This window comes from Callorhinchus milii, unplaced genomic scaffold, assembly GCF_018977255.1.
Source record: "Callorhinchus milii isolate IMCB2004 unplaced genomic scaffold, IMCB_Cmil_1.0 Scaffold23, whole genome shotgun sequence".
In the NCBI taxonomy this organism is placed as follows: Eukaryota; Metazoa; Chordata; class Chondrichthyes; order Chimaeriformes; family Callorhinchidae; genus Callorhinchus; species Callorhinchus milii.
This window is the reverse complement of record NW_024704764.1, coordinates 5,825,466-5,849,872: the sequence shown is the minus strand read 5'-3', so window position 1 is coordinate 5,849,872 and position 24,407 is coordinate 5,825,466. Positions and strand designations below refer to the sequence as shown.

Here is a 24,407-nt window from a genome sequence, read left to right as displayed (position 1 = left end):
CGTGCCTATGGTCACCTCCCCAACCCTCCCCTCTCTCCGCAGCTTGGTTTCAAGCTCTGCCCTGTTTAAGTGCTCCGAGCCATGTGTTGTCAGCAACACATATAGTACATGTTTAATGAAAGAAAGGGAGAGAAATTGAAATAATTGGAATAGCTCTGAGCTCTGAAACAGCACTTTCCACATGATGGGTAAGTGTGACAGATTTACCTACTAATTCTTTCGTATCCAAATGGGTCTGCAGGCCACTGTTGCTCTTGAGAAGGCAAGTAACGTAGAATGGTTTGGAGCTCGTTGTGTTACAGTTGTTAAAATGGTCTACGGTTCTTCTGGGCTTCTCACTACCATGACCCTTTAAATAAGATCTGGCTCAGTTGGTAGCACTCTTGCCTCTGATTCGGAAGGTTCCAGTCACATCTAGGGGCTTTGAGCTCATAGTCTAGGCTTACACTCCAGTGCAGTACTGTGGGAGCCCTGAATTTCGGAGATGCTGTCCTTCGGATGAGATATTAAGAACCAGTTGGCCTGTCAGGTGGATGTTAAAAATCCCATGGGAGTATGCAAAAAGTGAAGGGAGTTTCTCTCTCCTGGTGTCCTAACTGACAATCCCCCAGATGAAATCGGTCATTCACTTCATGGCTGTTCGTGGGACATTGCCGTGTGGAAACATCTGTCTACCAAATGCACATCATCCTTTGCAGAACATTCTATCAAGTGTTTTGAGACATCCTCCCATGGACTATTATGACCTTTTTATTTGATCTTCCATAAAAATTACACAATAACTCTTAATACTTTATGCAACCACATATCTCAATCAGGCCTGATTCAATCTATGGGTACATTCTGTCCCCTTTCCCCTTGGCACCATCAACATGGAATTCATCAGATAACAACCTGACCCACATCTGCAGTACCTTGACCTAATGCACACTGAAACTCCCATTTGTAATCCAAGTCAGGATCCTGTGCACAAACATTCACTGATCGACAGCTGAGCAAAGAGTCCATGTGAAGGTTGATCCCACATATAGGATTGCATTATTGAAAGAGAAAAAACACATCTGCTTAATACAGTAATTCCTGTGAGAAGGAGAGAGAGACTGAGAGAGAGATTAAACACAATCCAATAAACACACATTGCACATTTTAGATGAAGACTTTAATATTCAGCTTTCTCTTTATTGTTTTAAAACCCTACAGCTAACAATCACAGTTTCAGCTACACAATTCACAATTGCCTTAAAATAGGATTCTAAAGGTAGGAGTTAATTCTCCAGATAGCCTTGTTACCAATATGTTATAATGGCTTAATTGAACTGGTTGAGCACATCAAAAGCTTGTAGAACAGATTGGTTAATCTCGCTGGGTTGCACTGGAGACCACAAGTCCAGACCATTATATCTCAGGATCACCATTTGAGTGGCAGACTGTCAGTCAACCATCATCGTGAACAGTCTGGGAATCTGATAGTGGTAAGGGCCGAAAAGCTATACGGTGTCAACCGGTTAGACTCCATCCAGCATGACCCTGACACACACTCTGGAGTCCCCAAGTCTTGGCTCTTGGCAACTTGTGCCTAATACTCTCTGGTATCAGGTAAGGAGAGCCGGATGCATCCTTTCAGGGACAGAGTGTGCATTCCATTCCAATAAATATCTTAGGGAATTTCCACATATAAAATTAATATCAATACTCCTAGAATTTGATGTAGCGGCTTGACACGTCGTTGAGATGTCTCAAAGCGCTTTGATATACTGTAAAGTAGATTGGCTGTATATAAACCTTACAAACCTGCCTGCTCCCTCTGCTCAGCAGGCCTGCTCCATGTCTCCTGCCCTGCCTGCTCCACCATCGGCCTCACCATTCTCAGTCTTTCTGTCCCCACCTTCTGGAACTCCATCCCTGAGGCCCTTCGCCTTGCCTCATCCCTTGCCATCTCAAGATTTTCCTGTTTGACTGTGCCTTCGGTCACCTTGAACCCTTCTTGAAACCAACCCCCAGCTCGGGTGCAAACTCTCAACTGTCCAGTGCCTTAGGACATCCTCCTGCCTCGAAATGCCCTGTATAGATGCAATTTGTTGTTGTTTTTGTCATTCACTTCGTGGCTGGTGGGAGCTGTGCATAAATCGGCTGCCGCGATTGCCTACAAATACACAGTCACTGCACTTTACAGTAAATCCTGTGAACCACTTAGAAATGTCCTTCTGAAGTGAGAGGTGCTGTACCAAATGCAAGAATTATTAAAACCCAGTCTTTCACCCCAATATTTTGGAAAATTCTGTTCTTATTTTAGTGTTTTGGGGAAGAGTGCTAGTGTGTCTGTGGGGGGGACGGGGAGATGGGGGGCCAGGGGTGAGGGGGGAGTCTACGTGGAATGAACGAGGTTCACCCTCTAATGAGCTTTTCTTTCTTTGCGTTTTCGTATGTACAAACTGCATTAAGTGTCAGACTAATTCCTGCATCATATTGATTTCAGACATATGGTGTTATCACTGGCGAGCACGGAAGCAGCCGTTTAAATCATTATTTCACCTCATCGACAGATTCATCATCTGCCTTTCATATCGTGTAAGGAATAATGACAGCACTTAGTGTTCTTTAAATTACCTTTCATACACTCACATGTCACTAGCCATGACAGCAGAGTGCAGACAAGAAGAACTCAGAGATTCTGAGCTGCCAACTCATTCACTGAAGCACAAAGACTATCAGAAGAAAGGTTTCTTTTCAACTCTAAGCTTTCCCTAAATCGCTCTTTCAAACTGGCAAGGTTTGTACATGGAGTTCTCTATGTGTGATACGGAAAATCATTTTTAATGTAGTGTTCACAAAGAGCTGAGAGTTCCTTCACATTTCCCTGATTGACGACTCAGATACAAATTGGACCCAGCTTTAGAACAAAGGTCCTCTCCTGCTGAACACAATATTAATCTGAGATTCAGTTTTCCCTCACAGTTGTTCGGTTGTGATTTTTTTTAAAACTCAAGTGCACCGCAATTTTAATAAAATTACGTTTTATTAGTGATGCGCAAGCTTTCATAAATCATTGTGATAGGGTTAAGGAATCGTCCTGGAAATGGTGATATTGAATCTTAGCCGGCAATAATTATTATGTTTTATCTTGCTAACCACAAGTGGGTTCCTGGTATCTCCAGTGACTGGGAGGACAGTAGGGTGGGTGTTCTGGAGGGCTGAGATCAGGGCCTTCCTCATCCAAGCCGATCTTGTGATCTTGTGGATTCCTGCAGGTTAGTAGTTAGAACACTTGCCTCGCAAGCGAGAGGACCTGGCTTTGATTCCCGGGCAGGGCGAAACATTGGGCAAGTTTCCTTACTCCACATGCCTCTTATCACCTAGCAGTAAGCAGGAATCCGGTTGTTATTCGATTGGTGGATCACATTTCCGGGGGTAATAATCCCTCCCCCCAAAATAATAATAATAATAATTTGATCACTCAAGTCACGACTGTTTGTGGGATATTATCTTGCGGGTGTCAGTGCGAATCCTTTTGCAGTTTCTGGCACTTTGGCAACAACAACAACAACCTTGCACTTATATTCGCCTTCCACGCAGGGTAGTGTCTCAAAGCAGGCAAGTGACGTTGGGAGGCTCATAGCATCTTCCCCTCTCTCCAAACAAATCCTCTCCACCTTTTCACTTCTCCTCCCTGAAGGCACGGAATCAACATCCTTGGGTATGTTTCCAGGTAATAAATATAGTAATAATAATTATTATTTTTATTGCTTAACCCCTTAACCAACCAATATAAACTGAAGGCAATTTCCAAGTCCAGTCAACTTTGCTTGAACAATCATTATTATTTGCAGGTGCAGTAAGGCAAACTGTGTTAAGAATAATCTGAAGGACACAGAGAGAGATATCAAGTGTCGGTAATTTTATAACCTATTTATCACAAAAGGCCAAGGACACCTTGTGTATAATAGAATAGTGCCAGTTCAGACATTACAAGATAGGCTTAAAATGGCTGTAAGTCCTTTTGCATCAGTGAACTAAAACAACTAATTGAGGCAATTATTGGAGAGTGTTCCAATTAACTTAGGCAATGCTGCGTAGACTGAATATTAAAATGGCATATGCCACTGGCATTGTAAGTCACAATTGGTCTGGGCTGTTAAACCCCGAACAGATTAAAATCAATAGGAACCTTTCCTGGTTCAATATTTTAATGCCTTTATGCATCTGCCCTTTCTTGTCATCTTTTTTGTTCATCTGCTTATCATGTTCAGTTAAGGTGCCATTTGTCCCGATGTTCCCATTAGTGCATTGAGCTACTCTCAATCAATTGCTTGCTAATTGAAGTCCCTCTTATGTCAAGACTGTTACTCCAATGCAGTACTGGAGGAGTGCTACATTGTCAGAGGTGCTGTCCTTGGAATGTGAAAGAGATGTTAACTCGTCCCTTGTGCCCTCCTCTGCTCCACCATTGGTGGCTGCGCTTTCAGCCACTACGCCCCGAAACTCTGGTACACTCTTCCTCTATCCCTCCACCTTACCCCTTCCTTCCCCATCTTCAGATCGCGCCTGATGACATTCCTATTTGTCCATTCCTACCGTCACCTCTCACCCGGCTTGGCATCGTGCTCCGCCACTGTCAAGCGCTCTACGACTCTATCTTGTGTGAGGGGTGCTATATAAACACAAGTTGTTGTTGTTAACTGTATATGTTTGGCACTATATAAATTATTGTTGTCAGAAAATTATTGTCCTAGAATTATTGTTGTTTGTTTTAGAAATCACATTAAAGACCACAAGGTGCTATTTGAAAAGAGAGGGGAACTTCTCCCAGTGTCCTGGTCAACAATTCCCTGGATAAAAAAATCTTCCACTTAATACCTGTTTGTGGCACGTTGCTGTGTGCAAATTGATTGCTGCGTTCGCCTACAAAATACAGTCACTATTCTTTACAGTAAATCCTGTGAAGCAGTTAATTTTGGCCTGTGTCGCATTGTAGTAATAATACTAATAATTTATAATGTTATTAATACTAATAATCCTTGCATTTGATACAGCCCCTTATTGCATCATGAGACTTCTCAAAGTACTTTGCAGCATATACCGTACAGTGGTGTGACTATGTGTATTGAATTGCATAGGGTGATATACTTATCCATTGGTTCAACAAGTAATTAAAGGATAGGTCTTTTAGTTCCACTCCCTTCATCTGTATTTTAATGTAACTCTTCAAAGGTGTGCCCTTTCAGTGTTTATCTGTCACTGGTGAGATTGTGGACTCAGGTGTTATTGTCTGATCTGAGAATGAAAGCGCTCAGTTTAAGACTAATAAAAATTCAAATAATTTTGTTTGAGTCTCCAGCAGCTTTGATTCTGTGAGGAATATTGAAATATCCCGTAACCTTTAAGATGACATTTTGAAAGTTTATTCATTAAAGGTTTTGATGAGCCTCATCATGAAGGAATCGCCATTGATTCGATCCCGAGCTTTTCAATGTAGGAGGTCTGCTTCTCAGAGTGTTTTCTCCGTATTTTTAACTTCTTAAAGCGTTTGATATAGAGTCTCATCACGTCCTCGAAATACCTCAAAGCTCTTTGCGGGATTTATTGTAAAGAAAAGAGACTGTGTGTTTGTAGGCAAACAAGGCAACAATGTGCCCAAAACAGCTGTGAAGTGACAGACCTTGATTTAACATCTCATCAGAAGGACTGCATCTCCAAGAATGGAGTCACTTGTCAATCATTAATGTGGCGACTGAAGATCAGCCTGGTGTCTGACACGTGCAGAGACCCATCATCGCGCTTACATGTATCCAAGCCAGACTGCAAGCTCCACATAGGCATGCAACTTGCACATGAAAATTTTCCCTGCCTCTTGAATGGATTGAGCCCTCTTTCCCTGGAAGACACACATCCTGTTTACCTATTTCCCAAAAGTCTTAGGTGCAGGTTGGCAGAGAACCAAGTGTTGGGGCCACCCACATTGTGCATTTAAGTACATCCAGCACAGAGAGCACTGTCTGGCATGTTTCCCTCCGCTTGTCCAGCTAGGACTACCCTAGCCTTTAGAGCATTGGTTCGCAGTGTTGAAAGGGTAGTTTGCTCGTAATCTATTTATTCTGGTAGTATATGGGTTTCATGACCTTCCCTTTGTTTCATTAATATAATCATATCACTCTGCTTAGTAAACTGCGTTTTTTTAAAAATGTCTTCAGGTGGGATTATGTTTCTTTTGTAATTCATTAAAATTTTTATTAATTTGATAAGTGTTGGAGGTTTTGTTACAGAGAACGGTACTCATTAGAAGCCAAGGATGGGTGAGTGCAGAATCTAACATTGGTAACAAGTGTCAGCTGATATCAGCTCCTACACTGCAGACCTTTTCAAAAGCTGAATGAGCTTGCAGTGAGTGTGCAGAATATTCAATCAGGACATTACAATGGAGGGTCGCAGATAAGCTATAATGCAGTGTTATTTCCAATAATATGCCGCTCTCTGTCTCATCCGCTGTAGGTTTGTGTTACTTCTTCCTTTCGGTGTGAATGCTTTTAACAGTAAGCTTTGTGCACACTGCAAAACAAGGACACAGACAAGATAGTAATTATGCAGTCCTTTGTGTAAACACACACACACACATCAAGAAACCAAAGGAAATTTAAAAAGAAACTTGTGGAAATAATTGCACCATGGTTAAAATACTCGTCTCATAAAATATTAGGAAACATAGCTTTGATACAATATTTATTTTCTCCCACGTGTTTACAATGTCCCCTGAACCATATTCAGCTGCATCAGTGATCTAGTCAGGCTGTCAATCCTACACATGATTAGAACAATAACAACAACTTGCATGGCTTTCAGAAGTTCAGCCGAACCTCAATGTACCACCCGATAAACAGAGGAATGTATTACCATCTGTAAGATCTTTCTGTTCCGTATGGTTAATGTTTTAGTCCATAAATAATAATCCTTACATTTGGTAAAGCGCCTTTCATGTCACAGTGATTCACAGGATTTACTGTAAAGTGTAGTGACTTTTTTTGTAGGCAAACTCAACAGCCAATTTGCACCTAGCAATGTTCCACAAAGAGCCATTAAGTGAATGATCGATTTTGTTTGGAGGCTTGGGAGAGAGAAACTCCCTTCACACCGATAATGATTTAGAGCCGGGGGAGGTGACCGTAAGCACTGTCGAAGAGGAAGTCTTCTAGAGCAACCCGAACATGGGGAAGGAGGGGGCAAGGTGGAGAGATTGAGAGAGAATGTTCCAGAGTTTCACAATGATAAGTGAGATATGAACAGCAGCAGGTGGAAGGCCACAGACAGAGTGATAACATTTTGGGTAACACATTCACTGAGATAAATACAAATGCTGTGATTAACTCAAATACAATGCTCAACACACGCAGAGTGCTGAACAGGTTCACTGTGATTCTCCCACACACACGCAATGTGATAATTACGTTCCCTTTGATGAAGGCATGCACCCTAATCAGGCGCCCCCCCTGTAATAAACACGAACATGATCAACTCAGCAGCCGAGAATCTTATCGAAGCTCTGTGGAGAGGTCGCTCGCCTCTGCAAGCTGTTTCCAGTGAACAGACAGCCCCAGGTCTAAGAGCTGTAGTCAGTTTCCCTTCCTCCTACACTGTACAAGATTAACAATCCAAGCTTAGCATCACATAACTACAGCATCTCCAAGAAAAGAATAAAGAGATGCTTTGAGTGTAGAATAAAGTGAATTCAGATAAGAGTTACATCCCTTTTATTTTTAAGGATGCAGAGTTTAACATTGCGCAGGCAGGGCCACGTTGCTGAGTTCTGAGACTTCTACCAATCTCTCAGGTCGATGTTATAATATACAATAATACTTGCACTTGATATGGCACCTCATCACATCTTTGATGATACACTGTAAAATGAATATTTTGTGGGCAAAATCATAAAGTATACACACAAATGTACAGAGATGTTGTGAAGGCTTCAGTTAACAGGGGCTTGCTGATCAGTTTTTTGCCTTGTGTCAGAAGGTTGTGGGTTCAAGTCTCACATCGGGACTTTGAACCCACACAGTCTAGGCTGATGTTCCAGTACTGTGCTGGGAGGAGAACTCTTCATCGATAGAGATGACGTGCTTCGGATGAGACATTAAGCCATGGTCCTGTCAGCCTGATAAGGAAGACATTAAAAATCCTATGGCACTGTTCAAAAAGAAAAGCAGTTTCTCCCAGTGTCCTGACCAACAATCCCCGCAAATAAAATCAGTCATATTCATCATGGCTATTTGTGGGGACGTTGCTTTGTGCAAAATATCTGTCGCATTCGCCTAGAAATATGCAGTCACTCCATTTTACGCAGTAAATCCTGTGAAGCGCTTTGAGATGTCTCGACGACATGATACGGCGCTGTATCAAATGCAATATTATTGTTATGAGATTGAAAAATCAGAAGTCGATTTCATCGGCAAAATGCCTTCATTTTTCGTTTGAGGCTTTGCGCAACAAAGACCCTTTCGGCCCCAAAACAATTATAAAGTGGGAAACTCGGAACACACAAAGAAGGATTTTCTGCCCATAAGGTAATTTTCTGCCTAATGGAAGTTAAACAGGGATTTTATGGAGACCTATAAAGTAGCCCCCAATGGATGGCAATAAAGGCATTCACACTTGCAATTGCTAAGTACTTATCCTGCAATAAGCACACACCTCATGCTAGGTACAAGCGCAATGACAAACTAGCAAGCTGTGATTGAACATCACTGTGATAAAGATGCTCACTGTAACAAACATTCACCATCCAAAGGAACTTGATGCTGAGGTTCTTAATATGTCTGGGCCAAGCGTTGAAATACGGGAATAAATGATACATAGGAATTCTATGGTTTGCTGGTTACACCTTTCACCAGTGTGGGTGTGTGCACATTCCTCCCATTGGCTCCTTTTATAGTGAATTTTATAAGCTCATAAAGGCACTTCAACGTGTTACAAGCCCTCATGATAATAATGTTATAGACCAAGTATTTCCCTCTCGTTTGAACGCCACTGGAATTGCCCACCAATAGAAATTGCACCCAAATAGAAAATGCAGCAAAACAATAACAACTTGCATTTATATATCCATGGTCTTGCTCCCCCTGTACCTTTCCGACCCCTATCAGCCTGTCCGCTCCCTCGCTTGGCGGATATCGGCCCCTCCCCACTTCCCGCCCCAACATTGGCAGTCGGGCATTGAGCATCTCCGTCCCCGCACTCTGGAGCTCTATCCCGCAATTCCTCCGCCTCGCCCCTCTCTTGCCTCCTTCAAGAACCGTCTAAAGACTTTCCTCTTCAACCGTGACTTCGGCCACCCTCCACCCTACCCTCATCTCCCCCACACCACCCCTCCCTCCACCCCTCCTGACCCCAACTCCCAGCTCGGTGTTGGGGTCAAGCATCCCGGAGCGCTAACATGAACTCGTGTCACATGAATGCTGAGAAGTGACTGTATGTAGAGTTCTGCTCACTGTGACATTAGGGGCTGTTCAAGCCCCAGTGGTGCTGTTGAAGAGTGCAAAGTGGTTGATTCCTACTAGAGGAATGAGCTATGCTATGAGCCATGTAGGATATGTGTACATATTACCTTTGACTGTGATACATGAGAAATAGAACAAAAACAGTGGTATAACTAAATAATATTTGCATTTGATTCAATAACAATAAGAATCCTTGCCATTTTGATCCAGGGCCTTATTATGTCGTTGAGACGCCTCAAAGCCCTTCACACCATTTTACAGTGGAGCGCAGCGATTGTGTGTTTGTAGGCGAATGTATTTCCGAAGCAATGTCCCACAAACAGCCCATGGTGTGGCTTCATTGCTAAGATTCTGCTTTCGATCACCTCGCCTCGTCTTTTTAGGCTGTCCGCCCAGTCACAGGGGATGTAGTTCCTGCATTGAATCAAAATGGGAACAGATTTAGGTCAAAAGAGGAAGGATTTCCCTGCATTGAATTTATGGGAGTCAATCGAAAAAAATCCTTAAAAAAAAATTCATTAGACCTCACTAATTGTTTATTTATGCACTAGCATACCAGCGCAATACGCGAAGATGAGTGTTCTTTACCGCTGGTAGATTTCCTGTTCTCAAAGCTTGTTTAAGAAACATCGCACACTACACAAGAGGGAGGGGGAGTGGGGGGAGAGAATTTGTCCCTTTAAGAGTGGAATATTTTTCTGCATCAAATCCATAAATGTGCATTCCTTTGGGAATGAGCTGCCAGGTGGATGTGTCAGTAATATCCAATCTCTGCCACGCTCAGACATGCTACAGTGGTACATCTTGGCAGAGTACATGCGCACACACACTCCACACACTGCCTCTGCCATGACTGTGATGATTATGATAAGATACATGAAAAGCAACATTACATTTGTAAAACACCTTCATGTCGGGAGGACGTCCCAAGGCACTGAACAGTCGGGGATCAGGACCCGAGCGCATGTGTGTTTATGGGGTGGGGGGGGAGACAGGGATAAGGGAGGGTAGAGAGGGACGAGGGCAGCTGAAGGCACGGTCAAAAAGCAGGCTCTTGAGACGTGTCTTGAAGGAGGCAAGAGAGGGAGTGAGGTGAAGGGACTGCGGGATTGCGTTCCAAAGGGCGGGGATAGAGAGACTGAAAGCCCGGCCGCCAATTGTAGGGTGGGAGACATGCAGCAAGCCATAAGATGCTGAATATCCACCTCAAGTAACTCCGCAACTGAATTTTCCTTCCCATAATAAATAATAATCCTTGCGTTTGATACAGCGCCTTATCAGGTCTTCAAGACCTCTTAAAGTGCTTCACAGATACACTGCAAAGTGAATTGACTGTATATTTTGTGGGTGAAATGCAGCAGCCAATTGCACACAACAGCGTCCCACAAACAGTTGTGGACTGAATGACCAAATTATTTTTTTGAAGGGTTTATTACCCCCTGGAAAAGTGATCCACCAATCGACTAACAGCCGGGTTCCTACTTACTGCTAGGTAAACAGAGGCGTGTGGAGTAAGGAAACCTGACCAACGTTTCACTCTGCCCTTACCTTATGCTCTTACCACCATGATAATACCATACCCAAACCACTGGATTTCTAGATCAGTGAGATTTGTCAGGTGTCTCTGCTAATTACGCGAGCGCTATAAACTTTCCTCCTTGTGTCATTTCCCTTTTTTTCTCTCCAGCCATTTCTTAGTGGAGTGTTGATTTGCTGAACATGCCTTGATTTTTAATGACAGAGGAACGTGGAGCAAACAAAGGCTGTCGGTGATGCCTTCGAATTGTTTGCTATTGACTTATTTCTCTTGTAACATCGACTTTTCATTGACTTCATGTATTTGCATTTGTATTCGCATCTTTATCTCTCATTTCACTTGCTCTGTAGTAAACTTGTCACGAGCTTTAAGCCAAAGCAGTTAGATTTCTATCACAGTTTGCCTGGCCGTTAAGAAAATAGCGATGGCGTAGTGTGCATTCCGACACTCTATCCTGCGTGAACTGCGCTACATAAATGCAAGTGTTACTATTGTTGGTGCAGAGCATTTGTCATGTACTTATTGATGCAATAAAAATTGTAGTTACCGGTTTTCAATGGCAAGCTAGGAGGTTTTACATGGTTAGACTCCAGCAGTTACCCCAACGCACACTGCGTCTTTTCTCACGCCAACCTGCACTTCAAATTCTCCAGATTTTGGTAAGCAGAAACAACTGTTTCAATCAATAGGATAATATCCAGCCATTAGGTCACAAGGATGGGATATTTCTTGTTGGATTGGTACAGGTAAAGGTAAGATGCACACATCCTCCTGTAAGACTTTTGGGGCTCTAGATTTGTCATTTCCCACCCCTAGAACAACAGCAACAAATTACATTTACACAGCAGCTTTCACGTTGGGAGGACATCCCAAGGTGCTAGATAGTCAGGGTTTTAGACCAGAGCAGTGGGGTTAGGATCAGGGAGGGTGGAGGGCAGGGAGGGTAGGGGTAGGTGGGTCACACAACTAAAACAACAGTCACACAACTACCACAACAACAACAAAATTACACTTATAAAGTGCCTTTCACGTCAGGAGGACGTCCCAAGAAGCTGGACAGACAGAGTTACGGACCCGAGCTGGGAGTCGGGGAGGATGGAGGGTAGGGGGGGGGAAGCAGGGAGATTGAAAGCATGGTTGAAAAGGAGGGTCTTGATATGAACTAGCAGTCACTTGTGTGAATTGTGGGTGAGAAGCAAGGTTCGCCTGGGTTTTTGTGTGTAAACAGCGAGGTGTTTTGTTTCATTCTGCATGCGAAATGTCATTCTGACAGGCTGGCTCAGTCGGTAGCTCTCTCGCCTCTGAGTCAGCAGGTTGTGGGTTCAAGCCTCCACATGTCACCACTTTGAATTTACAGCTAAGAAGACCCTGTAATACTGTGTTGGGGGGAGGCTGCATTGTCAGAGGTGCTATCCTTTGGAGAAGACGCTAAACGGAAGTCTTGACTTGTCTTTGCCGGTGAGCACGCCTAATAATAATCCTTCCAAAACCACAAACAATAATAAATTGGTCATTTTCAATCTACGACTGTTTGTGGGACATTGCCGTGCGCAATTGGCTGCCGCGTTCGCCCACAAATATACAGTCAATTCACTTTACAGTGTGTTCTGTGAAGCGCTTTGGGACGTCCTCCCAACGTGAAAAGCGCTATATCAAATGCAAGGATTATTATTATCCCACAGTGCTATTCAAAAACAGAAGGGATTTTCTCTCTCTCCCGGTGTTCTGGCCAACAATCCCCTGCATAAAATTGGTTGTTCACTTCATTGCTGTCAGTGGGACGTCGCTGTGTGCAAATTGCCGATAAAACGCACAGCCACGCTACTTTACAGTGAATCCTGTGAAGCGCTTTGAGACGTCCTCCCGACCACATGAAAGTGAAAGGATGATGTATCAAATGCCAGGATTACAATTCGTCAGATTGAGTGAAATCACATGAGATTGACATCCATCCAATTAACCCCTTGCAACTGTCTCTCTCCCCCCCACCTCTCTCTCTCTCTCTCTCTCTCGCCTTCCCTCCCTCTCCCAACCTTAAAACAACCCGACAATATTCGAGTAAATATATATATAAATATAAAACAACAGAAACCCATTTGAAATATTGGAGTGATCCATTAACCCCTCATTAGATAAGCAGATGACATCCAGTATTGGGGCCTGGGGGTGGTGGGTGGTAGGGAATCCCAAGCTGTTAAGCTATCACTGCTGCTGGTTATTTTAGCTGCTGTTGGGGGTCTCTGATGGATCAGCACAACATATCTGCAGACATCAGATTCATGACTGATAATGCAATGTCAATGTTAGACTCCCAGTAGCGTTTTGTTTTTCTCTCCTCCCCACCAAAAAATTGATTTTTTNAAATAGATATATATAAATTTCAGCTTCAGATCAATTCCAGTGTGAAACACATTGCAATCACTTGCTGTTTCCAGTTCTCTCTCTCTCTCTCTCTCTCTCCTCCCACACAAGACACACACACTATTCACCTGATTGATATTATTGAGGAGCGCAGACACCATCAATTGGGAAGAAATGCTTTTGTAGACAGTGGGTGGGATTCAGCCTCTGCTCTTGTCCCTGGTTGTTCGGGAGAGGTTTCCCAGTCCAGGCAAATGATGCTCGGAGGAAGCAAGGAATCAATCGGTAAATGCAACAGATCGATAAGCATTCCCAGAGCTCACAGCAAGTCACCAGGACACCATCGCCTTCTTCAATCCACGCTTGCAATTTAACTCAATCTGGATTACTTTCACCATCTGAACTTGTTGGACACAGCAATAGGATATTCTACTTATGTGGTCTCTCTCTCTCTCCCTCTCTCTGTATGTCTGTCTCTCTCTTTCTCCCTCTCTCCTTCCTCCTGTTTCCCAATAAGATTAGCCTTTCTGCCCCGAGGATGCAAACCTGAGGGGAACTAACAATCTTTTAAGGGCTCCTGCCTCGTGGAGCCTTCTGCCTTTTTGTTTAACCATCCTTCTGTGTGTGTGTGTGTGTGTGTGTTGCTGTTTCACTTGGAGATTCATCTTAGCTTCCACATCAACATTCTCCCTCTCTCTCTCTTCCTGTCTGTCTGTCTGTCTGTCTCTCTCTGTCTCCACACAGCAATCAGCTACTCTTCACTCATTGCCCGAGAGATCTGGACCACACTGATACAGCCATCAGGAAAGTGGAGCAGACTGTTGCAAGGTGGGGAGGGGGATGGGATGTGAAGAGGGAGAAAAATAATAATAATCTTTAAAAGGATTGATGTTCCCTTATGCATCATCTCTGTCTCTACAAGGCTGGCATCCTCGAGGGCACAGAGCAGAGCATTTACACTGGACATCGCAAAGGGCAGCAGCCTCCCCATCACCAGCGTTTCATCATCATCAATACTCTCAGCTGAAAGGAAAGGATTCTTCCTTTTTTTTAATCATCTTCTCCCTATTGGTGGGGAAACAGGCGAAGCCTTCTCGGTGGTGCTGTGCAAGTCAGAAGCAAGAGTTTGCATCAGGGCTGCTGTGAAGATTGTGTCCACACACACACACACAACCAGAAGGGGGTAAAGAGATAGAGAAACAGAAAGAGAGAGAGAGAGCGATAATTCCAGTGGACCAGAGAGTGTGAGACAGCTGAGCTCTTAGGATTTTTTAAAAAAGCCTCCCTTAACAACAACAAAACAACAACAACAACTGTTTGAGGAAGTGAAGGGTTTCAGAACACCAAAACAGCTGGACTAACAGGACACCAAAACAGCTGGACTAACAGGACACCAAAACAGCTGGACTAACAGGACACCAAAACAGCTGGACTAACAGGACACCAAAACAGCTGGACTAACAGGACACCAAAACAGCTGGACTAACAGGACACCAAAACAGCTGGACTAACAGGACACCAAAACAGCTGGACTAACAGGACACCAAAACAGCTGGACTAACAGGACACCAAAACAGCTGGAATAACTGCACACACACAACTCTCACACACCTACCCGCACATAGACACACACATACATTTGTGTAGAAAGGGATGGACGAGAAGGAGAACAGCGTGAGCAGTGTGGGGAGTCTGCAGCCTTCGAGTATCCAGATGTTTGCCAATACTTCGACCCTGCACGGGGTCAGGCACATCTTTGGCTACGGCCCGATGACGGTAAGGCGCTTCCTGTGGACCCTGGTGTTCGTGGGCTCCTTGGGGCTGCTGGTGGTGGAGTGTGCGGAGAGGGTGGCCTTCTATCTGTCCTACCCTCATGTGGCCAAGCTGGAGGAGGTGGCCACCAACAACCTGGTCTTCCCCGCTGTCACCGTCTGTAACCTCAATGAGTTCCGCTTCTCCAGGCTGACAGTCAATGACCTGTACCACGCGGGCGAGATGCTGGGGCTCCTCAACGTGCACCTGGAGATCCAGAACCCTCACCTAGCCGACCCACAGGTCCTGGAGGTCCTCAAGAACAAGGCGGACTTCAGGAAGTACAAGCCCAGGGTCTTCAATATGCGGGAGTTCTACGAACGGCTGGGTCACAACCTGAAGGACATGATGCTGTACTGCAAGTTCCGTGGGCTGCCGTGCACTCACAGAGACTTCAAAACCGTGAGTAAAAAAAGTTCGAAGTAAAATTTTTTGTTGAAAATGGTTGCGGGGCAAAACTGTTTTCGCTCGCCTCATCGTCCTGCCTCTGTCGTTCCTCATGGCACTACTGCGTGGACAAGATGATTCGAGAGAGAGGGCAGAAAAACAAAGCTTAAATCTGGCGGGTGGGTCGGTCGGTAACCAGAGGACACGGATTTAATAAGATAATTGTCAAGAGGACCAAACGGGAGATGAGGAGAATTTTTTTTACACACACACACAGATGTTGTGGTCTGGAACGCATCGCCAGAATGGGTGGCTGGAAGCAGATTCGTTAATTACTTTCAAAAAGGAATTGGATAGATACTCCGCAAAAAAGAAGTTGCAAGGCTGTGGGGGAAAGAACGGGGGTGGGACTGATTTAGATCTTTCAAAGAGCCGGCACAGGTACAATGGGCCGAATGGCCTCCTTCTAAGGTTCTGTGATTCTGATCGAGGTCTAATCGATGTGTTCATTATAATGATGGTAATACTTGCGTTTGATACAGAGCCTTTCACGCCTCAGGAGGACACCTCGAAGCGCTTCGCAGGATTTACAGCCGCTGTGTGTAGTGACTCTGTGTTCATAAGAAAATTTGCAGCCGCTTGCAAATAGAAACAGGAAACAAAATGTGGGTTAAGTGTTACACGGTTACTTAGAGTTACAAGCTATGACATGGAAACAGGCCATTTGGCTCAACTAGTCCATATCGATGCTTATACTCCACACAAACCCGCGCCCTTTCCTATTTCCCGTCTCCTATACCCCGCTATTCCCTTGTCCTTCACCGTACACATCAAGTTCCCTCTTAAACTGGCCATTCACCCCATATGTTTGTTGCTTGTAGGTTGCTTGTGAGACAATGCTGTATGCAAATTGACGACCCACAAAAATACTCCACTCCACTTTACAGTAAATCCTGTGAGGCGTCCTTCTGACGTGAAAGGCTGTCTCAAATATAAGTATTTTTTATTATTATAAATGCATTGATGCTTTTTGCTTCTGGGAGTGAGTGAGTTCCACATTCTCAACACCCTCTTCGTGAAGAACGTTTTCCGAAACTCCCAAATAGATCTCCACTACAATATCATATTTATGCCCTGCACATATTTATATTTTGCACCAAATACTTTTTTTTAACCTCTGCCCACGCCAAATATCTTTGCCAACTCCACACAGGACATTGGGCTATGCTTATGTCATTTGGATTTTTCAAAAAAACACAATGATATTTTAATATTTAACTTAAAAAAAAGTTTCTCAAACGTGGAATAGAAAAGAAAACTTTCTCCCGTCAATGAGGGGCCTGGACGGACAATGCAAAGGTTTGCACTTAAAGAGGTCTCCAAAAGCAGGCCGTGGGTTTTGATCATTGACATCGGGGATAATCAGCACATCAGACATATCTTTACCATGCAGAGCATTTCCCTGCTCCATAGTCTGCGTTGTAAAGAAAATGTTAACTGATGATTGTCTTTGTTTAAAATTCCCTGTGATGCTGCCTCAGTACTGACTGTGTGTGTGTGAGTGTGTGTGACAGATGAGCTATAGACTTGATAGTAGCTGGTGTGTCACGGCAGTTGGTTTTGACCTTATTCATTGAGTGAATCTCTTGGGTCCTGTGTGATATAGTTGTTGATCAGTACGTGGTAGCAATTTGCTGTTTGATCTGCACGTGTGTTGTACGATAATAATCTTTGCATTTGATATTGCGTCTGATCATAATCACCAAAAACATCTTGACTCTAGGGCTTCACGCGATTTTCCTGTGGATTGTCGTGACTACTTAATTGGAAGTGAATACACAGCAGCCAATTTGCACACAGCAGTCACACAAACAGCCACATAGTGAATGACCAATTTTATCTGGGAGATTGCTGGCCAGGACATGAAACCAACAGCACAGAAGTAGGCCATTTGGCCCACTGAATCTGCACTCACTCGGAGAGCAGGGAAATTGCTTCAAGTTCCGCTGCCCTGCCTTATCCCCCTACCCCTTCAAACCCCTCTCTCTCCCGTACGCCTGTTCACTTTCCTCTCAACAACCTGGGAGAAACTCCTTTCTATTTTTGAATAGATCTTTAACATCCTCCTGAACGATCATACAGGACCTCGTTTTAATGTCCCAACTAAAGGACGACATCCCCAGCACTGCAATGGAGCATCAGTCTAAACTATGAGCTCACAGTCCCAACGTGGGGCTTGAACCCAAAACTCATCTGACTCGGAGGTGAGAGTGCTAGTTAGTCCATTGATATGCAGAAAGAGGAGGTCAGCAATATTATGATCTCTTGTTGCCGATGATATAATGTCTGGTTTTGTGAAGTGCGTTAATGAAAAAGCTTCAGGAAAAGTTTGTGTTGCGTTAGACACAACGTACTACATGCAGCATCCAGCAGAGGATTGGCAACGGACACATTAGGATCATTAGAAATTTACTGCATACAAAGAGGCCATTCGGCTGATCGAGTCTTCATCGGCTTTCGCACCAAGCTGTCCATTCAATCCCACTCCCGTACCCTTTCAAGCCTCTATCTGGCATGTACCTGTCTGCTTCTCTCTTGAAACCCACAAAGGACTCTTAACTCCACTGCTGTAATTTGTCATCCAAATAATTCACTGAGTCAAGAGCTAAAGCTGTCCTTTTGCTCTTCTTGTGACTATCTGATATCCACGTCCACTCATCGCCGATTTCTCCGACCAGTGGAAAAACTTTCTCCCTATCAGCCCTGTCAAAACTCCTTGAGATTTTATACACCAAATGATTTTATAACTGTGGGAGTTGCCTGCTGCAGCAGGCATTGAAAGTACAAACACACTGTCCCAAGGAAAGCACCTTATTGTGGAGAATATTAGGTTAACCAGTGACACGATGAGCAGCTACAATGAGCTGCACCACACGGTGTGCTCTCTGTTGTGGTTTATTTAGCTACCAGTGCAAATCTTCTTCTACTGGAGCCAGAGCCTGAGCCAGCACGACGGCAATATCAATTCAATATGAACATGACAACACATCGTACGTTTTGGCTCACGACGTGCCAAAGAGTCGTCTTCTGTGCCACAAACTTGCACGATTCCACAGGCTGTTCTTCAGCTACTCTTCAACTTCCCTTCCTTTCAGTAAATTGTCAGAAAAGCCCAACTTGTATAGCAACAATAACAACTTGAATTTTTGCAGCACCCTTCATGCAGGATAGCGTCCTGGAGTGCTGTACTGTGCTGGGTTTATATCCCCCCCACTCCACCCATATACTTGCCTATTCCTTGTCATGCGAGTTTTACGTAAATGAGAGCAAAGCATAATGCACTGTATAAACTCCAAATTTGCCCACAAATATACAGTCACTACACTTCACAGCGAGTCCTGCAAAGCGCTTTGAGATGTTTCGATAACATGAGAAAGCGTTGTGTCAAATGCAAGTGTTATTATTAGTGTATCATTATCATAAACTCCAGCTCTCTTATCTCAACAACACGTGTTGTAAATTTCCCACGTACTGATTAAGGCCGGTTCAGATTCCCCAAATGGTGATGTCAAACATTTGGTGACTTCATCGAGGTTATCTTCATTATATGTAACGTAAGAGAGAGAAGATGCATCCATCCGCTGTCCCATTCTGTCACCGGGGTAAAAATGCTAAGTCCGCAAATTTTGAAACTTGTTTTTAGAAATATATACCAAAATGGCATTACACCTTACAATTCAAGAGAATCCCTTAGGATTTGGCGGCATCGATTTGGTGACGTGACAAGTCTTAAGTTGAATATTGTTTAAGGTATTGTTGGTTTGCGTTGGCTGATGGAACGCTGTTCTACAAAATGCTGCGCTACAAGTTGCCCCTTAAGATGAACATTAATCTTTTGGGTTGTTATGCTTTCAGGGTACCCACTGAGCAAAGGTAGAGAATCAGTGACCAGAGAACTGCAGCCCGAGCCAGTCCAAACTAGGCCAACACTGACTGCACTAACTTTGAACCAAGTTTGAAAGGCAGTCTGAAGCAGGCCAGCCACGTTACAACTGTGTAGCACCTTTCACGTCCGGAGGATGTCAAAGAGCTCTTGTGGCAAACTTTAACAAGCTTGAAGGGCAGTCTGAACCAGGCCAACCTGAACTGGGCTAAATTCACAATCTAAACCTTGGGTTGAAATGGGTCAAAAGATAATCTGAACGAAGCCTAACTGGGCTTAACCATTCCCAAAGGACTCGGTGGGAGATCCGGAATGTGGACTGTTCTCTGTAGGAATCCACACCACGTTTTACATTGTTTATATGCCAGTTTGCTGGTTGATATTGAAACTGGGGATGTGTGATGTTTTTGCTGGGTTGACTGTAAAACCCATTGCCCAGGGAGTGGATGGCTGGAAGTTTTAAGGGGCTCGGTTATGGGACTGGATGTTCGTGGCAGTGCTGGACCAAGTGAGAAATGGTGCATGTTACAGTGGCTGCACTGTACTCCTTGATGATGTTTGATACTAATTAATCAATCCTTGCAAAGTGCAAGTCAGTGCAGGGCTGTGTATGTGAGTGAAGCTTTACGAAATAGCTCTCAGAATGTGGTTTGGAAGATAAGCCGTTGCTTTTTAATTGGTGGCCACAGTTTCAGCCACTACGCCCTGAAACTCTGGAAGGCACACTCTTCCTATACCCATCTGCCATACCCATTTTCAGGTCACGCCCGAAGACCTTTCTATTCGACTGTGCCTATGGTCACCTCCCCATCCCCACCCCCAAGTCATGCTCCGCCACTGTCAAGTGCTCTGGGACGCTACCCTGTGTGAGGGTTGTGATATAAATCCATGTTGTTGTTGGCACCACTGGATATTGATGGATGAAGCTACAACTGTATGTAACTATATTCATGTACAGGTTATTATTCTGCTATATCTTAATACAGTACAGGTCCTGTTGCTGTTATTGTATTCATGAATGTGCAGGTCTCCCTGTCTGGAATTTCCCTCCCTTACCTCCTTCAAGGCACGTCTCAAGATCTCCTTTTCAACCAAGCCTTTGGCCACCCTCCCTGATCCCAATACTCCCCCACACACCCCAGCTCGGGTCCAAATCCCTGACTGTCCAGTGCCTTGGGATGCCCTCCCGACTATGAAAGACGCTGTGCAAATGTCATTTTGTATATTTTTTTGATATCGTATTTCAGATGCTTGAGAAATCTTTAAGTAAACTTGGAAACCTAGGATACTACTACATTCCCACTTTAGGCACTGATTTGGGGAAAGAGCCTTGGGATTTCCTCCCAATGTGAAAGGTGCCTGAGGACCAGGTAGACAGGAATTATCCTGCTTGCCTGGCTCAGCACGAGTGATGTGTAAACATGGGGCGATTGCCTGACTGATTGAATAAAGCGCCACTAGTTGCACCAAGCATCAGTTCATAATTAAGAGTATGATGTCCTGCCAGACCCCTCTATCAGCAAACCGGCTTTTAATCACTGTCCCTGCTTTCTGGTACTCTCTTCCTAAATCCCTCTGCCACATCGGTTCTTTCTCTGCCTTCAAAATCCACCTGAAGAAGCTCTTGTCTTTGAGTGCATTTCAATCACCTCTTCCTGTCTAGCTGATAGCTCGGCCTTGCAATGATTGTTTGCGAAGCACTTTCTACATGAAAGTCGCTGTGTAAGTGGAAATTGTTGTCATTTTAGTGACAGGCTGAAATCTGCAAGCGTTTCAGATTGCATTCGCTACAATAACAATCCCATCAAACGCATTACGGAGAGCTGTAAATTTCAGCGCAATGTTGCTACGTACATTTATTTATATACAGTGGCACCTTTCACATCAAATGAACTTCCCGGAGCGCTTTGTAGAGTTGACAGAAAGCAGTGAGAGCGAGCAGAATTTAATGATGTCTGGCGACCCAAGGCATGGTCAAAGAGATTTTTTTTAAAAAAAAGGGCTTTGAAAGGTACAGGGCGAAATGATTTGGGGGGAAGAGTCAGGCTCTGCCACTGTTAAGCGCTCTGAGGCGCTACTCTGTGTGAAGGGCACTGTATAAGTGCAAGTTATTGTTGTTGAAAGAGTACCAGAGAGTGGGAACATAGTGGCTTAGGCTTGGAGCAAACAACAACACTTGCACTTATATAGCGCCTCCATGTAGGACAGTGTCTCAGAACGCTTAACAGTGGCGGAGCCTGACTCCAAGCCGGGGGGTGGGGGGAGGTGGCTGTAAGCATGGTCGAAGAAGAAGGTTTTCAGGCAGAACTTGAAAAAGGGGAGAGAGGGGGCAAGGCAGAAGGGATTGAGGGAGAGTGTGCTCTAGAGTGTCAGGCCATAGTGGCTGAAAGCGCGACCTCCGGAGTGTGTGAGGGACGAGCAGGAGGCCGGTGCCAGTCGAGCAGAGGCGCCGGGCAGTGGATTGGAGAGTGAGGAGGTCAGAGAGATAGGGAAGTGCGAGAGAGTGGAGGGATTTGAAGCAAGGAGCAACATATCAGCACTGGAGGAGAACCTGCTGGGTTCAAAAGGTTCTCTTTTCATCAACTGCAGTTGTAGTCCGAGCATTGTAAACTAAAACAGTCTCATTCCATTTACCTTACGATAATCCTTGCATTTGGTACAGCACCTTTCAGGGTTGGATCAGGAAGTATCAAAATGCTTCACAGAATTTACTGTGAAGTGAAGTGACTGGGCATCTCTAGGGGAGCGCGGCCACTTATGCACAACAACGTCCCACGGACAGCCATGAGACGAATGACCAATTTTATTTGGGAGCCTGCTGGCTAGGACGTTAAGTGGAACTCCCTTCCCTTCTCAAATTGTGCCATGGAATCTTTAACGTCCACCTGGCCTCGATTTAACATCTCATCCCATGGATGGCAACTCCGACAATGCAACCACCTTCCAACTCCCACCACCCCCACTTCCCCGGCACTGCATTGGTGTTCCAGCCTAGATGATGTGAGTTCAAAGCCCCAATGCGGGGCTTGAATTAGCAATTCAGAGGCCAGAGTACTATCAACTGACTCCAGGCTGACACACAATCTGTGACACTCAAATCTGGTTTGGGGAGTGCGTCACCTTGTACACTGTAATATAATAGGGCTACAGAGGTGTGAATCTGTCTTAAACAAATAACCACGGAAGGAATAGAGAAATGCATTGTATAAAGCTTCACTTCGAAAATCACGACAACGCTGACTCATCAGATTATCTGGAGACAACCTCACTTGGCAGTGTGAGCGTGCGTAGGAAAACCACAAACGTGCTTCTGACTTTGGCAGTCACAATACTTAGATCTGATTCAGTTCACAGAGCTATCAGATATATCAAGAAAATGGAGTCTAGCTACTTGAGACTTGATGAATTACTGCGACCTGCAATCAGAACACAGCCTTATCACAGATGCCTCCTGAGTCATTTAATCCAGGAGAAGATCCCAGGAATGTAATTCTGCTGTCAAACACAAAAGCAGGAAGCTTGCGGTACTTTGCAAGTTTTTTGCAAGACGTAAACTGCGAAATAAGTGACCTCTTTTTGTTTTCTTTCTGCAGCAATGATTCAGCACCAGCCTAGGAGCATTTGCGAATTAATGAATGGATCAGTCAGAAATCTGTTCCCAGCCTTGAAAGGTAATCGCTCAATTTTAAATCCCGAAGGCTAATTGGCAAAGTAAACCATTGTGAGAATAGATTACAACATCACAACCAATGTTGAGAGGAATAAAGCTCTTTTGGGCCATTTGATCTCATCCTTGCAGAACTCTTACCCTCCTACACCACCTTCCCATTACACCACCCAATTGTTTCTTAAATGAGTCCAATGTCTTGGCTGCTATTACCTTCTCAGATTGATGATCCTATGGGTAAAGAAACGAAAGGCAAAGCTTCTGGAGTAAATCACTAAACTTTAAATGCTTTGGGACGTCTCAATGATATGACAAGGCACTGTATCAAATGCAAGGGCTATTATCATAGGAGGGAGAAAATTGACCAAATAAAAGGGACAAGACTGAAGTTGCTGTGTGAGCAAAGCATTGAGAACTTGTTGTTTATCTTTCTTCTCCTTATCCTAAAAGGAAGCACTTTATTTCTTCCAAAGCACGTTTTGCCAATTGATTGATTGATTGATGTCTACAAAATAATTTCATTTGCAAATATCAATGCCACTTCCAGTGGTTAAAGTGTGATTTGAACGAGACATTAAACTCAGGTCCTGTCTGCCTGTTAATGTGAATCTTGAAGACTGAAAGGAAATTCCCTTGACGTTCTGGCCAGACAGTCATCAAAATAAATTGGTCATTCACTTAATGGCTGTTTGTGGGTGTTGTGCAATATTGTACTATAAATGCACAATAACTACAGTTTCACAGCAATTAACTGCAACACATTTTGATGTTATAGGCACTGTGTAACACATGCATTATCGTTCAGTGTAGAACCATATATGTTCATTTATGTGCTCTTCAGAATTTATAACCTTGGAAGAGAGACTCCAAGGATGAATGAACAGCTGCGGTGTCCATTTACTCAGGGCGTGCATGAATTTTTTCTGCTGTTTAATTTTTCTCAGTATCTCATTGTTTCATCTTGGGTTTTGTCTTTGTGGAGATTCTGGCAATGACTCATCACTGCCAGTCTTGTAGCTCAGTGGTTAGAGCACTCACCTTGCAAGTGAGAGACATGGGTTCGATTCCCAGCAGGGCGAAACTTGGGGCAAGTTTTCTTACTCCACACGCCTCTGTTTACCTAGCAGTGAGTAGGAACCCGGTTGTTAGTCAATTGGCGAATCGCCTTTCTGGGGGTAATAATTCCTTCAATTTTTAAAAACAATTGGTCACTCG

At 44.1% G+C, this 24,407-nt stretch overlaps 1 protein-coding gene across 1 annotated transcript in view; it reads left to right on the top strand.

Moving 5' to 3' along the window:
* The first annotated feature begins 15,036 nt into the window (after window positions 1–15,036).
* The window catches only part of LOC103183836 (acid-sensing ion channel 2), a 260,915-nt gene continuing 251,544 nt past the window's right edge, over window positions 15,037–24,407 (top strand). Inside the window, exon 1 of the mRNA XM_007901538.2 lies at window positions 15,037–15,597. Coding sequence (XP_007899729.1) covers window positions 15,037–15,597 — 561 coding nt within the window. The remainder of the gene's footprint in view (window positions 15,598–24,407) is intronic.